This window comes from Sardina pilchardus, chromosome 24 (assembly GCF_963854185.1).
Source record: "Sardina pilchardus chromosome 24, fSarPil1.1, whole genome shotgun sequence".
Taxonomy (NCBI): Eukaryota; Metazoa; Chordata; class Actinopteri; order Clupeiformes; family Clupeidae; genus Sardina; species Sardina pilchardus.
The window spans coordinates 8422543-8438553 of record NC_085017.1 but is presented as its reverse complement, the minus strand read 5'-3'; the positions used below and the strand labels follow the sequence as shown (position 1 = coordinate 8438553).

Here is a 16011-nt window from a genome sequence, read left to right as displayed (position 1 = left end):
CTTAAAGCCTGAGAGAGAGAGGGCTGCTGCAGGTGGTGCTGGCCACCTGGCATAAGATTCTAATTGCTCAACGACCCGATTGTGATGTCATAGAGGCCAATGTTAAGTCTATGGGGAAATTTTGAATAGTTTTTATTTAATAGTTCAAAAAGTATAAAAGTTACAAAGTTGAAAAGTCATAGCAACCCGATCCATTAGAATACCTACGTTACAGAGTTTGAATGAAGTTTCTAAGTTAAACGGTTGAAGAGAAATTGCGGTTAGAAAAATCGATCAGCGGAATAATAATAAGAAGCCTAGGAAGAACAGTACAGTGCATTTGCATGCACTGTAATGAGATACAAGAAAAAAAGTGTGGTGGGGAAAGGGGAAAAATACATTAAATGAACCAACAAACTGACGTAGGAAGGTTTGTCATCATAGATCTAAATGGACCGGGAAAGAAAGACAATTCAGAATCCTGTTTCCAACACCCCTTCTTTTACGCATGCAAATCAAGACAGTTCATTTAGCTAGTTCGATATAAGTTTTAATGGGGTTCGAGTCCTATTGTGTGTTGCTGTGGTCACGATGAATGTCTACACGGTGCAATGGGGAGATGTAACGTTAGTCCAAGTTGTCATACAAGTGCATTTCAAAAAATGTGAATACTGTGGAAAAGTTCAGGGTTTTTTTCTGTAATTTACTTCAATCTTTTATTCGAGATTCATCACACAGAAAATGAAATATTTCAAGCAAGTTGTTATTTTAATCTTGATGATTACAGCTTTTAAAAAAACAGTAGGGCTGTGCAATTAATCAAACTAATTAATTAATCAATTAAACTAATTAAGACCATTCTTTTAGAAGCGCATTTGTGAAGTGATACACTGATGTTGGATGAGGAGACTAGTTCTCAGTCTCCACTTTAATTCATCCCGAAGGTGTTCTTTTTGGTTGAGAGTTTGGTGTCCTGACCTCAACTCAACAGAACACCTTTGAGATGAATTAGAGCGCAGACTGAGAGCCAGTCTCCTCATCCGACATTAGTGTGTGACCTCACAAATGCACTTCTGGAAGAATGGTAAAAAAAATTCCCATAAACACACTCCTAAACCTTGTGGAAAGCCTTCCCAGAGGAGTTGAAGCTGTTATAGCTACAAAGAGTGGGCAGACGTCATAGATTAAGAATAGGATGTGACTGAAGTTCATATGGGGGTCAAGGCAGATGACTCAATACTTTTGGCAAGAAGGTGTATATTGAATGGCCTCTGTGTATGAACTGTGCTAGATAAATAAAACTTGCCTATTATTACTCAAGGTTGTCAGTTGCTTTGGATAAAAGTATTTGCCAAATTAAAAAATGTAAATGCAAACACAATGCAGGCTTGTAAGCAGTTGAAAAAAGCTCTGATAAACTGTAATAATATGGTCAAATCACTATGCTTTGGTGAGAAAAAATGATTCAAAAACACATTATTCAACCCATATTATGATTGATAGATAGGTTGAAATGCCCCGTGTTCACGGAAATAGAGAAATATCCAAGAAAGACACCTACCAACTGTTAATAGACTGATGTACCACACCAAGAATCACATGGTGGATCCACAAATTACTCTTCACTACATTATCAGATAGGCATTGGGCCTTACAGTACCTTTATTTTTGTAAGAATAATCAGTGGTTATGCATACATCCAGACATTGTTCTGAAGTACACCTTATCAGCCTTTTGAGCTTGTATTACTGGAAGACTGCCAAATATTGTAAATATGTTACACAAACACACACACATGTATATTAAAAGTACAAATACTATAGAGACAATATTAGAGTTTGGTGTAAAAATCATTGTAACTTATTTATTAAAAATAAACGGGCAGGTACAGTATACAGAGCAAGTATGCAGGTAACAGACATATTTTCAGCTGAACATAAAGAGCCTGTTCAGTAGTGTAGTAGTAGGAAGGGACGTAGGTCTTCGTCTACTCTCCTTTCTCATAAGAGCGTGTGCACACAACATCGCCCAGTGTCAATGTCTGCAGGAATAACACAAAAGCAATTAGTAAGAATATGTGTTATACTGCAAAAAACATGAATATTTCAATAATATTTTTTAAAGGGCCAGCAGATGATTATTTTATCAAAGTAGCACAGACACATTGGTTGAAAATCTTCTTTTACTCTTGACATCGTTTTCAGACAGGTTTTCTGCACATTTTATGTTAATTGCTTGCCGAATTTCTGATGTAATGGACATTCAGACATGAAGCATGACTGCTGTTCGCATATTAGAACCTGTTGTTCACATCTCATTTCGAATTTCTGTCAATTGGGGTTAGGTTCGCTGGGCAGATAAAGACGCCTAATAAATGCAGCCGCGCTGTCAGCTGTTCATGCCTGACAGCGGAAGAGTGTAGTTTTTACATCGGGAGCACAGAGGATTCAAAAAGAGTTGCTAAAGCCTTGCTGCATTACCAGCAGCGTGGTAGAGACATGGATGCAAAATTGTTCAGTGACATTAGGGCGGCTTAATACGCATAATATTTCCCTTGATCATCACTGACAGGTGCGGAATTTTTCCGTGACTAGATTCACATAGCAGCTGTTGTGGCAACATGGCAAAATTACTAGGTCAACAGCAGTAAAAGTTCCGGTAGCAGATACTGTGTATACGGACATATGAATTCAGACAGCACAAAAAGAAAAAAAAGAAACTACCGTAAAAAGTCTGAACATTACGGAAATATGTGTGAGTGTCTGAAAACGGCTAGTGATTATTGATGCTGTGTTTATATATACAGTGCTGTGAAAAGGTATTTGCCCCCTTCCTGATTTCTTTTATTTTTGCATATGTGTCACACTAAAATGTTTCAGACAATCAAACTAATTTTAATATTAGACAAATGATTAAATGATGATTTCAGTTATTAGGGAAAAAAGCTATCAAACCCTACCTGGCCCTGTGTGAAAAAGCAATTGCTCCCTTAGTTACTAAATTAACAAATTAACCAAATTTAGTTTACACTTGTCAACATTTACTAGACACACCCAGGTATGACTACTGCCAACCCTGTTGAATCTTAACTCACTTAAATAGAACCTGTCTGACAATGTGAAGTTGCTTTTTGAGACTGGGCTAAAGATCTCAAAAAGCACATAATGCTGTCAGTCAGTCAGGAAAGAGTTACAAAGCCATTTCTAAGGCTCTGGGACTCCAATGAACCATGGTGAGAGCCATTATCTACAAGTGTCCCTTCCCAGGAGTGGCCGGCCAACCACAATTCTAAGAGCGCATCAACAACTTCAATTAACAACTTGTCTTAACATTAGTTGGGTGATCTGAAACGTTTAAGCGTGACACATATGCAAAAACAGAACAAATCGTGAAAGGGGCAAATACTTTTTCACAGCACTGTATTTTGAATAGAAGTATGTTTTTCAGCCTTATTTTCAGCTGTTGAAGGCAAAAACAATTGAGAGGATTAAAAACCGCAATCACTCAACATCAAAAACAGAGACCAGGAGCCATACACACACAGACATATGTCAAGATAACAGACTCAAAACTTACCAGTGTTAGTGCGTTTCCACTGACTTCCCTCACTAAAGTCGTCTCCTTGCCATCCCATTTCTGAACATGGACCATCTTGCCACCATCTACTGTCACAAGGGACTACAGACACATTCACATACATGAATAAGGGTTGAATAGAAAACAGATATAGACATTATACCTCACATATGAGGCCAGAGTACAGACAGATCATTACAAACTAGCATTCAACGGAATGTTGGAACTAAATGAATGAAAGCTTGAAATGCAATAAAAAAAAGACTGAAACAAAAAAATTGAGCCTCGCCCAATGTTTTGACGGCCTAAAAAGTCGGCAGCAGGCTGCAACTCTTTGTACAGTGTTTCACCAACATATCTTCAATTTAAAAATGTTTAGTGTCTCACCAACATATAATGTAAACACATTGCTGTGGAGGTGGGCGGGCAGGGCGAGGGGGAGGGGGCTAGCCTACCCAACCAGGTTTTGCCTTTTTGTTTTTGATTGCAGTTGGAGTTGACCTTGAAGTTTTGGGAGCTGAGTGATGACCGTTTTGAATTGTGGAAAATTGAGTATTGAGTATAATTTCAAGAAAAGTGTCTTATAGACCTCTGAAGTTCACCTACAAAAAAAGCTGCCATCTTTGACTTCTGGTATCTAGCGATTTTACCTACTGGAAAAGAACATGGGGATTTTGACTTATCACATCTGTTAAACTCTAGACGGGAAGGAAAAAGTCTGAAATGCTGACGTTTTCCAGAACACACTTCTGTCTTCTGCCTTCGAGTGGGTACTATGATCTTCAGTACGTTAAAACGGCAAACTTAGATTTTTGCTACCCCAGAGCTAACTTGCGATGCAACTTGCCATGGGTAGTTAGCTTCAATTAACACCTGGATCTCCTTACGTGGGCAAAGATGGGAGGTCTATTAGTTCTCCAGAGTTTGATTTATTGCCATTTGACAACCTGCCCAGGCCAAACGGGCCATTGCCGTTAGTCGGTTTGTCACAGCACAACGGTTCAAAGAATTCTGCATGGCACCAGTTCAAGAACGGGCTCACTGTTGGTGGAAAACAGCCTTGAGGGAAGAGACTATCTCTACACCCATTACATATACAATATGTATGAGGAATCTATCTACTGGATCATGCAACACGGATACTGTTTAAGAAACACCTATGCTAGCATGGGACTATTGGTTCATATTGACCGACAAACGCCTCCGAGTGGCCCTCTGATGGAGAGATAGTCTCTTCACTCGGAGAACAAGTTTTAAGGCCAGCGCCCACCAGACACGTACGCGGTGCGCCACGACAAGAAAAAAATTAGAACTCCATTGTTTCTAACGGACCAAAGCCCACTAGAAACGTCTGCCGCGTGGCAGCCCGCAGGGATAGAAAACTGTTCTAAAATCCTGCACGTCAAGCCCACACCGCTGAACAGGTCCACAGTGCCGGACAGGTGGGCGCTGGCCTTTACACCCATAACTGAACATTTTCTATCTCTCCATCCATTACATATTCCATATGTATGGGGAACCTCTGTAAGGGTGCGTTCGTAAATTGCACTCCGAGCGCGGCGAGCACTCTGAAACTTTTTAACCGTTCGTAAATTCAGAGTGTGGATGGAATTATCGTTCGTTTATTCAGAGCGTCACACTCTCGGAGCGTCCAGAGTGTACTCTGGGCACTCCAGCTGAAAGGACGGAGTAGCAGAGCGTGACGTCAAATCAGTGAGCTACTAACGGTAATAGTTACCTACGTAACGTTAACAGGTTAGCATGTTAGTGCTAGTGCTAGATGAACGTCTCCGAGTTGACATTACGAGCGTTGCTTATCAAGATTATGTAGACGGTTTAAATAACTGCTCTCCCAGTGTTCTTCATCATCACTGTCAAGAAGCTCTTGCATCAGTGGAATTGAGTTCAGAATAATACACAAACCCTGTTTCAAAAGTGCCATAGTGGCGTCCATATAGTTAACGTTAACACAAATAAACGTTCGTAAATTCACTGGGAGTTAGAATGCTCGTCTTTTTTGAACTTCAGAGCGTTATTCTATTTTTCAGAGTGTCAGATTGAATTTACGAACGCACCCTAAGACAGTGAGGAGGCTGTGCAGGCAGGCAGGCAGACAGGCAGGCTATTTACAACCCCCAGGCCTGATGGCACTGCCAGACACAAGTGTTCCCTGCCTGAAGCCCAGTGGCAAGACGCCAACCTGGGCCTTCCAACCCCACAAGATGCAAGGGTGTAGAGGAGGGGTGAAGAAACTCAGATACCTGCCAGAAGCAAGGCTGCATGAGTTGAAGGAAATATAAACTGGGACCCTTGAGTCTCAGTGTTGGAAGCAAGAGTAACACAAACACAAAAATAAGGCTCCTTTCAGGGCCAGGTTGTGGCTTGCACCCACTCTCTAAAGGATGGGCTAGCTGTTATGTTCATTGAATAGTATTTCACAAAGGTTAAGGGCATTGACCAAGTGGTTGCTTTGCAGTATCTCCTGTAAAGAAGCACCTCACCATAGTGCCCAGGAGGTTTCCATGTTCCCTGTCGAGTGAGCATGGAGCCCTGGTAGAGCTGGTCCATCTGTTTCTGTGTAGGCCTGTTGGATGGCCTGTACAACCATCAACAACTGCAAAGTTTTGAGGCATACAAACAGCTGGTCTGTCTTTGTGCACTTCATATAACACAACAGTGTGCTGACAGGGTATAGGGCTGAGGCCTTATACCCAGTTCTGTCATCTCCCTGAGTGGGGGGCAATGGGCTGAGCTTGATGGTATGGTTCAGATTGGTGTGAGAGAGGACTTTTGGAGCAGATGAGGCATGCAGCTCCCCAACTCTCCTTGCTGAGCTAGAAGTAGAGCAGTCCTTAGTGGTAGCCACTTCAGCTCAACTGCCTCGAATGGGGCATGCTGGAGTGCCCCCAGCACTGTGTAGAAGTCCCATGGGGGTACCATTGGTGACGTAGGTCACACCGTTTGTCGCTGGGCGCCCTTCAAGAATTGTAAAATGAGGGTACAGCAGTGTCCCGACAGACTACAGTTCCCTACATATGCCTCTGGGGGTGGCAGTGGATTTACCCTGGCCCAGCTGCTCTTGCAGGAACTGCAGGATATGCTGTGATGTGGAAACGAGGGGGTTTAACTGATGGACTTCGCACCAAGAGGTATACTTGGCATGTGGCAAGTGTGGCAAAGGTCTATGCTGCACGGGTAGAAGGTGCACTTGGCGACTTCCAATGTTTGGATGACTGGCTCCAGGAAGCCCAGGGCCCTGAATTCTGCCCGGTCAAGGGCCATGGCCACAGTTTCAGACCTTGTGGGAAGGGGTGAAACAAGGTGCCTCATTCCTGCAACAAGAGGGCTCTCCAAATAGGGAGCTCCCAAGGAGTCCCGTTCAAGAGTGATGCGATCTCTGAGAACCATGGCATGTGAGGCCAATTTGGGGTCACCAAGATCACCACCACATATCACCACCACATTCTTGGACTGGGTCCTCCATAAGAGGCTGTGGAGAAGGCTGAAAGGGGGAAAGGCACACAGCAGGCCTTGAGCGTCCGTCCCTTATGGTGGGCTATCCCTCTCCAGGGAGAAGAATATTGGGCAGGGATGCTGTTTCAGCATCCGGGTTGCCAGCTCTAGTTACCACAGCTGCAGCTACAATCGTGTCTGATAAGAAAAAATGTCTAACGTTACGAAACCTAAAAGATCTCATTATGAATCCGAAATACGTTGTGACAAAGTCCGAAATAAAACAAGGATTTGTATAGGAGATGCCTTTGAAAGATGGAGACGGCTTTTTTGAAGAACGTTGCTAATTTTCTCCTAGACAGGTAAGTTTCATCTATGTTTGACTAACTTACTTGTACTTAATGTAAATGGACATTTCAAATATTCATGACAGTCGAACAAAGTTATGCATGTTCGTGCAAAGTAACGTTACATTAGTGCATATGGAGAAGGTGGATCATTGAATTGAAAAGTTAAGGAATAGTTTGGGAGATAAAAACTGCGAGTCGTCATTGCTAACATTAGCAATGCATTATCAGAGCCAGTTTCTCTGTCATTATGCTGAGGAAAACAATATTAGCACTTGTCATGGGAAGCTTCTTGTAGCAGCCTACATTCCTGTTGGATCCTGCATCCTAGCTGGCAACCTCGAGTCGGGGGGGAGGGGATACAGTCATTTGAAAGTGATTGCAAAACCAGTTTTGGTCAAAATCTTACATACGGTTCCTTTAAATTCTGCTTGCTGCATTCATTATAATGTATTATGATATAATAGTCAGTATTCATTATTGAATGCTTAGCTGGAATTATTCTCTTATCATCCTATTTTTAAAGCAGGCCTACCTGCAGGCATACTTGGGCTATGGGTTTTCTGCAGGAATATAATGTTTGAGCAGGCACTGTACTAGTACTGATGAAATTAGCCCATTTGCAAACTTCATCAGCCAGAAAACAATGTCTACTTGTATATACTGTACATATGTACATTCCTCTTGCTCCAGCTTCAGTGTTTTCTGGCGTTGTTACTGTACAAAGATTGATAAGCTCCTCTGAATTTCCTTTCAAGCTCTGTTTCTTGTCATAGCCTAAGGGATTTGCAGATAGGAAGCAGCATGTCTTGCACTTGCTGCTACAGTATGTTGCGCTAGTTTGAACGTTGACTGCGGCACATGCAAGAGTGGTAAAATCCCCATTTCCGCAGAGCTTTGCCCTAGTGCAGCAGTAAACCACACAAGCCATTGAAAATAATGGGTTTCAGAGTGCAGTGGTGCCCGGCCCCCTACCACTTCCTATCTACAGAGCTCTGTTCTAGAATCTTTGGCTTGCACAGTCCACATGGCGATACACCTGCAGGCACCACTGCTCTGTCCCAACATTTATTATAGTCAGCAGGAGCTTGTGCTGAATTCTACACTAATGGGAACATTATCTAACACATTCATTTCTGTACCCAAAAAAAGGCAGCTTATTCTAGTGCTCACTGTTTGTTATTTTTTTCACTTTTTTTATTTCTTTAAATTGACAATGTTTTTTTTTTTCATATACTTTTGTTGGGGCTTTTGTTATGTTTGTCATGTCATTTTTTAGGTGGAGGCTTCATATAAGCCAGCCTGGGCTTACTGCCTCTTCCTGCGCTGAATTTGTCTTTGTTTTCTTCTTTGTACTCTCTGTCTTTTAACAAGTGCTAAATAAAAAAATAAAAAAGTAAAAAGTAAATCTAACACATTCATTTCTGTACCCAAAAAAGGCAAACCTGCTACAGTGCACTTGCCATTTTTTTCTTTATACATTAGTAGTAATCGTATTATTGCCAGGTACACCGCAAAAAAAAATTAAATCTAATCAAGTGTTATTAATCTTATATTAAGAACAGAAAAGTTACTGGTATTTGGTATTATTTTAAGAGACTTCTCTAGTGTTCTCTCGAAAGATTATTTTGACTTAATTTAAGAAGACTTTGACTTATTTTAAGAAGTCTTAACTAGACAAATTTACTCAACGCATATTTGCTTGATTTGAGGGCAAATTTATTAACACCCGGGCGGACAAATATGCTTGTTTTCAGGATGATTCAGGCCATCTGGAAGGAAGTCAAGTCTTCTTAATTTAAGTCAAATGATTTTATGAGAAAGCGCTAGGTGAGTCTCTTCATACTGAAAATAATACCAACTAGATTTTTCAACCTTGATAAAAGATTAATAACACTTGATTTGATTTTATTAGATATGCAGTTTTTGCAATGCGCATCACTGTTCGGGCTTGTTTGACTCCGAAGCTGATAAACGCCCTACCACAATTGAAAACATTTGAATACATTGCTTTATTTATGTCCTATATGGATAATGTTGTGTTCATAGTCATACCTTGACTTTACGGTCATCTGCAGTGGTTTCATCAAATTCTTCTCCCAATTTAAAGTTGATCTCTGTGTTCTTGAAGGTGCTGACAGTCTTCAGTGTAATAACGCCATTCTCCAGGGCGATGATGGTGGTAGGCTTGGTCATGCCACCAACCTGCCGGGTGGCAAAGCCCACCCCTAACACACAAAAGAAATGGCTCACATAGTTGTCTAAGCTGTCTTTTTAAACATGATAACCAGTGCTTGAAGTGGAGGGGAAAAAAGGTGCCAGTATTCATCATTCACATGTATCGTATGGTGTATCGGTATCAGTGAATGTATCAGATGGTATAGAGGCTAATATATTCTACATTTTTATATAGGTAGGAGATATAGGTGATGAATTACAGTGTGTTTACTGCTTAGGCCTATTTACAGACCTGTAAAATGAGAAGGGCTGAACAATGCTACATATACAGTAGTATGTGCAAAGTACTATAGACCCCTGTAGCTGCACAAGTAAATGCTACAGTTTGGGGGAGCAGGTGAGCATTACGTAGCACCACACTCCTGGGAAATGTAGTTTACTCCACTAGTCCTAGAGAGCACACCGAACCTGATTTGGAGATGGCAGAAAATAGTACCGGCAACTTAGGAGAACTGCCGGTATGCAAGAAAAAGTGCAGATACTCTTGAGAGTAAAATGCAAAAGTGTCATACCGGCCCACTTCGAGCATACCATGTAGATTGTGGATACATAGAACAAATGACCTTGTTGTTTGAAGCGGACAAAAGTGAACTTTTTCGGTGATGTGGGTCATAAATTAAATTAGGGCCGGTGAGAAGGTTAGTGCTTGCTCCCTTACTCTGACTGCATTTCATCTTTATGTTAAGGTTTGCCCTTTATTTATGGTTGGTTATGGTTATGCTATTTGGCAGACGCCTTTGTCCATACATACACACATGCACAACATTGTGGTGTATAATAAACATTCGAAAGTCAATGTAGGTAGGTACGGCACTCTGGAACAAAAAGCAATCACTATGTGTGTGTTCTGCATGTTGACTACCAGGCACTGAATTTGTTTTGTATACGAGAACCTCCCTTCACCTTCAGCATTCTCTCATAAGAAACAGTACAGAGGATTGGCTAGCAGATATACACTTTGAGCACATGTGCTCAAGCAGGCACACCCATGTTCAATCATTTATCATGACCTCTCTCATTCTCTCTCTCTCTCACAAACACACACACACACACACACTCATATAACACACACACACTCACCCAGGGCTTTCATGTAATCATCAAAATTCTTGCTTTCCTTGAGGTTCCATGTGCCAACAAAAGCTTCAGCCATGTTGTGACTTACTTCAAGAGCAGAGAGAGGAGAATGAGATAGAAAAAGGAGAGAGGGGGTAGACAGCATCACAGAGATACTTGAACACCACTGGTTGATTCATACCGGCTGTTTGATGATGTCATCAGCCACAGAGTAAGACAGTAGGAGGAGCTAGAGAGAGGAACAAGGGAACAACAGATAGAGGCATGAGGGAGAACACTAAACTGGGGGATGGTACAGAGAGTTGTCTTAATAGAGTAGGGTAACACAGACATATATTGGAAGGAGGGGTGATTTTTCACAGACAATCCATTGATACAAGCACATAAGCAACACTAGAGGAGGGGTCCCAAATACACACACACATGTTTGATGCAAAACCTCAGGATACGCCTTTTTTAGGCTACTGGGTTAGTGCTCTGCATTTGCCGAAACGCGCCACCCATTCCTCTGGAACCCTGTAGCATCACTGAAAGCTCCTCCTTCCGTTTTTTGCGGTTCAGCTTTGGGTATAAAATTGAACTTTTGCAATGAATTTCGGAGACCCAAGTGCCCGCAAGCTTCCAATCTCTAATGCAATGCAGTTTATTGCATTGAACACTAGAGGGCATGTAATGTATTTCAAATCCGACTGAAATAGCCTACAGATAACACAGACACTCACTTTCATGTAATCATCATTAATTATATTTCTGGCAGATTTACGGGCAAAATTGACAACAAAATGTAAACGAGACACTACGACGTTGAGCTCCGCATCCAGAGAGAAATTAAAAATGCCGAAGCTACGGGACAGAACCGCGAGTATGATTGGTCTTTAGCATTGGCTGTTTTCATTGGCTGGTAATCCGGAAACTGCTGTCCCTTACAGTACGTTTATTATTTGTTATTTACCCATTGAATAAAGATGGCGGAGACAGTCAGACATCAGTTCGGGCATTTGCTATGATTCTATTCATTTGATCATTTAGTTTATCTTTGAAACCCCAGAAGACTGAGGATGAAATTCCTGAAGAGGCGTTTATGAAGGCACTTACTCAATGGTGTTGTCTAGTTAGCTGTGATGTAGCTGTAGTGGGTGCAGTGGGTATGTAAGTGTCTCTGGTAGCCTATAATATTGTCTCCTTGTCTAAGTGGGTATATACTGAGGGGTAGACTACACTAGGCACTTACTCTATCGCTGGCATCACCAAATAGAACAAAACAACTAAGTTGCAAAAGTTAGCGACTCCACATGCTAATATTATTTGTGATAAAGACAAAACAGTGTTGTCATTGCTCAAGTAGCCTAGCATACAACGAAATTTCAGCACCAAACCTGTCCGTATAATATGATAAGAGGGGCAGACAGGACAGGTAGATGGGCAGAGGAAGGAAAATGCATTAGGCCTATATAACATGAGGAGAGGGAGGAGAGAAAAGAAGTAGGCCTAACCCTCAGATAGATTATCCTCCTGTGGAGTGTGGGAGCAGGGGAAAAAACACCTCAGCTATGTTAACCATAGCCTAACAACGCAGGGCCTCTACATCCTGCTAAATATATTTCAACTGATGAGGTGGTTTGTTAATGAGTTTAGATGGCACAACACAATGAACAACACAGGGGACACCATAGGGCCCAAAACCTTAAATGGTCCTATAATAACTCACTCTTCCATTTACATATTTTGGGAAGCATGTTTTCTTCACCATAATAGGCTATTAGATGAGGTCAGTGCAATTGCAAGTCATATTTATGGACCTTCAGTCATGTTGGAACAGGAAGGGCCCATTCCCGAGCTGGGCTTGGCCTAGTTCCAGTGAAGGGAACACTAAAAAATGCTTCAGCATTAACTAAGATTTTGGACAATTCCATGCTCCCAACTTTGTGGAACAGTTTGGGGGGTAGCCACTTCCTGTTCCATCATGACTGTGTACCAGTGCACCAAGCAAGGTCCATACAGACATGGGTGACAGAGTTTGGTGTGGATGAACTTGACTGGCCTGCACAGAGTCCTGACCTCAACCCAACAGAACAACTTTGGGATGAATTAGAGCACAGACTCGCTCTAATTTGAGTGCAGTCGCCTCGTCCAACATCAGAGTGTGATCTCACCAATGCGCTTCTGAAAGAATGGTCAAACATTCCCATAAACACACTCCTAAACCTTGTGGAAAGGCTTCCCAGAATAGTTGAAGCTGTTATAGCTGCAAAGAGTGGACCAACATCATAATAAACCCGATAGATTAAGAAACGGATGTGACTGAATCGCAGGTGACCCAACACTTTTGGCAATATAGAGTATGTTGATATGACAGTAACTCATCTTTGATCATGAAGTCGATTACTTTCAAAGACTACTGGACTATAGAAAATAAAGCATCTTTAATAAGGACATTTCGTTCAATTATTTCAATATTTGCTTGAATAACTGTTGAATAATTTTCTTAACAGACAAGCTATACCTCCCAACACGATGATGGATCATTTTTGTATTATTTACCACACAACATCCTAGCCTGGCACGCCCTCCCAGTGACGCAACGCCTTCAGGCTTTTGCTGCTGGTCTGGTCAACTGCTCATTGAGAAGAGGCGCGTTCAAGTTGGCTGCGCAGCACAAAAACTGCGCAGCACAAGATGCACGTGGTTAAAAATCTGTCCACGATGGTCTAGATGGGCGTGTTTTCGACTCGGCAGTCGGTATCACATGGCCTCAACTTATCGCGGGAGCAAGGCGTGGCCAGGCGGCTGCTCCGCAAAAGAGCAGCCGGTCTGGAGGTACTGCGGAGAGCAGCGGAGCCTAGACCCTGCCTTCATGACGTCAGGTCTTTGCCCTAATTGGCTTTTACATCCCTGACGTATGTGCAGGTGTTTATATGCCTCCTCATATCCACAAGGGTCCGTGCGGGTCCGTGCCTCGTGATTCGTCACATGGTCAAGTCTAGCCAAGTCTACACTACGGGAAGTAGAGAGTGTACAACTTCATAGCAGCGTTTGTATCCCCTCCCCAGCTGCCACCGGCAGCTCTCGTTGCTGCAAAAGGTCATTTGGAGTTGAACTTGAACACGGCTATTGATTTCTGAGTTCCCGAAATCTGCGGAACTGCCCTCTTTGGTCGAGAACCAATCAACTTTGAGCAGCTCCAACGGCTCTGGGTAGAGGCGTGTTCAAGGCAGAGGAAAGAGTGTTGTTATTGGTTTAAACTCGGCAATCCGCTTTCTGACATCTACCAGTAGCAAATCGAGGCACTTAAAGGAGGCGGGTCAACCAGTGCTGGCAAGAAACCGTGTTAGCACAGGCTGTTGGTCAGACTAAAGTCTCGCAGAGCCTTTGAAAGTCGATGGTAATCAGGCTAACAACATCCCACAATAGCAAACACAATATTCCAGACCTTAGATACAGTATAAAAACCTCTGCTGCTGCAATGATATCAGTTCAAAAATAATATATCTCAGCTGATAATAAAAAAAATGTTGAATAATTGACACCGCTAATTTATGTTGGGTAAATTGGGCCAACCACAGCTGATTCCAGTCTGGCTTAGACTCAGTGGCTTAGACTTAGTTACTTTAAGGAGAGATGTTTTTGGAAACAGAAACAGAAAAAGACAAACACTGTCATGTCTGTCCGAGGAAGAGCAAGGGGCCCAGGGAGAAGAGCAGGCCCAGTGAGAGGTGCAAGAGCAGAGAGAGGAGCATGTGCAGAGATTAGATACAGTAATTTTGTGTGGTTTTTTTTCTCTCCCTTTTTATCTGGGCGTTTTGCTGTATTTTTGTTCAGAATGCTCTTGTGTGTTTCATGGATATTGTTTGCACTGTAAGCAATACTAATGCTTTTGAATGTGAATATGTGGACATACAGTTCCCAACCAGGAAATTTAGTAGCCTACGTGGATTGCATGTACTTTGATTGTCTGTTTAATTCTTTGACAGAATTTAATTTTGAGTCAAATTTCTAGGGTTTTTTTTTGTAAAGTTAGAGAAATTTGTATTAATAGTATATTTAACTAAATTTGTTTTTGAGAAGAAAATCATTCATTTGGCCAATTGTGTTTTGTAGGTGTGAATCTGTGTTAAGAGTTTAGAAAAAGTATCTGAAGTATGGGAAAGCGCTTGTTAGCAAATTAAAAAAACTGTATTTCAGCTCCCTGTGATCCCTGTTGCACTCGAGCAGACACACAAAGATATCTTGTACACAAAACTTGATCTCCGCAGCACCTATTATCTGATCAGAATTAGGGAGGGCAACGAGTTTGTCACCTCTAGAGGACATTACAACTACCTTGTCATGCCATATGGATTAAACAGGCACTCCATCCGCTTTTCGGGGGGTTTTATGCCTTTAATGATAGGACAGAGGAGAGTGACAGGAAGCGAACTGGAGAGAGAGCAGGGGTGGGATCTGGAAAGGCGTGAATTGAACCCAGGTCGCTGGTGTACAGTGCTGGGGCCAATTGAATTTGTTTTTCTGAAAACAATCGTCTGATATACTCTTCAGATCCTGTTCAGCATTTGACCCATGTCTGCCAAAAAAAAAAAACAAGCTTATTTTTCCCCATAGACTTTGCATTGACACTATGACATCACAATGGGCTAAATAAGCTCATCTGCGCCTGTTTCAATGACTAGCTGCTCAACTAGGCCCCATCAAAGAGCCAGTTAAATTGATTGCACCTGTATCAACTGCTTTCTGCTCAACTAGGTCAGCTCTCTGTGTCTCTCCATTCTACAAGGATATAAGGCACATTCCATCCAACTTTCTATCCATTCATCTTCTTCAAACCACTCACTTATCCACCCATTCAACTATCTATTGACATCCATTAAGCCTGCCTGTCAACATCTATTAAACTTCCTGCAACATCCATTACACTACCTACATGTAACTTTTAAACTCTGTCTCAGGCTGTAAGCACACAATCTGGGTCTTGACTACATATCCTCTTCAACTTCCTCTGTCCACAACGGTTTCAAAATAAAAGTCCTCACTACAATAATTCACTATTAAATAATTTAAGTATTTAAACTACTCAACTATTTAAGCCAACAAAAATTCAGCCATTCCAATTGTCATCAATTATGACTCCCGACTCCCGCCTACTGTTTCTTCTGCCCACAACTGTTTCTAAATAAAAGGTTGTTTAACAATTTATGTTAATATATGTTTTGCATTTTCTGGTAATTTCCTCAAAAGTTATTATTATTATGAGTATTATTATTATCATTGAATGAAAACAGACCTATTGGGCCACATTTTGGCAAATCATCTAATTGACATTTTACACCATTTACACATGGAAACA

At 41.7% G+C, this 16011-nt stretch overlaps 1 protein-coding gene across 1 annotated transcript; it reads right to left on the bottom strand.

The window, feature by feature from the left end:
- Window positions 1-1810: 1810 nt before the first annotated feature.
- fabp3 (fatty acid binding protein 3, muscle and heart) lies at window positions 1811-10823 on the bottom strand. Its single transcript, XM_062529021.1, has 4 exons — window positions 10674-10823; window positions 9411-9583; window positions 3556-3657; window positions 1811-2020 (listed from the first exon to the last, which is right to left on the bottom strand). The coding sequence occupies exons 1-4, from the start codon at window positions 10813-10815 to the stop codon at window positions 1967-1969; spliced, it is 471 nt and encodes a 156-aa protein (XP_062385005.1). The 5' UTR covers window positions 10816-10823; the 3' UTR covers window positions 1811-1966.
- Window positions 10824-16011: the final 5188 nt, after the last annotated feature.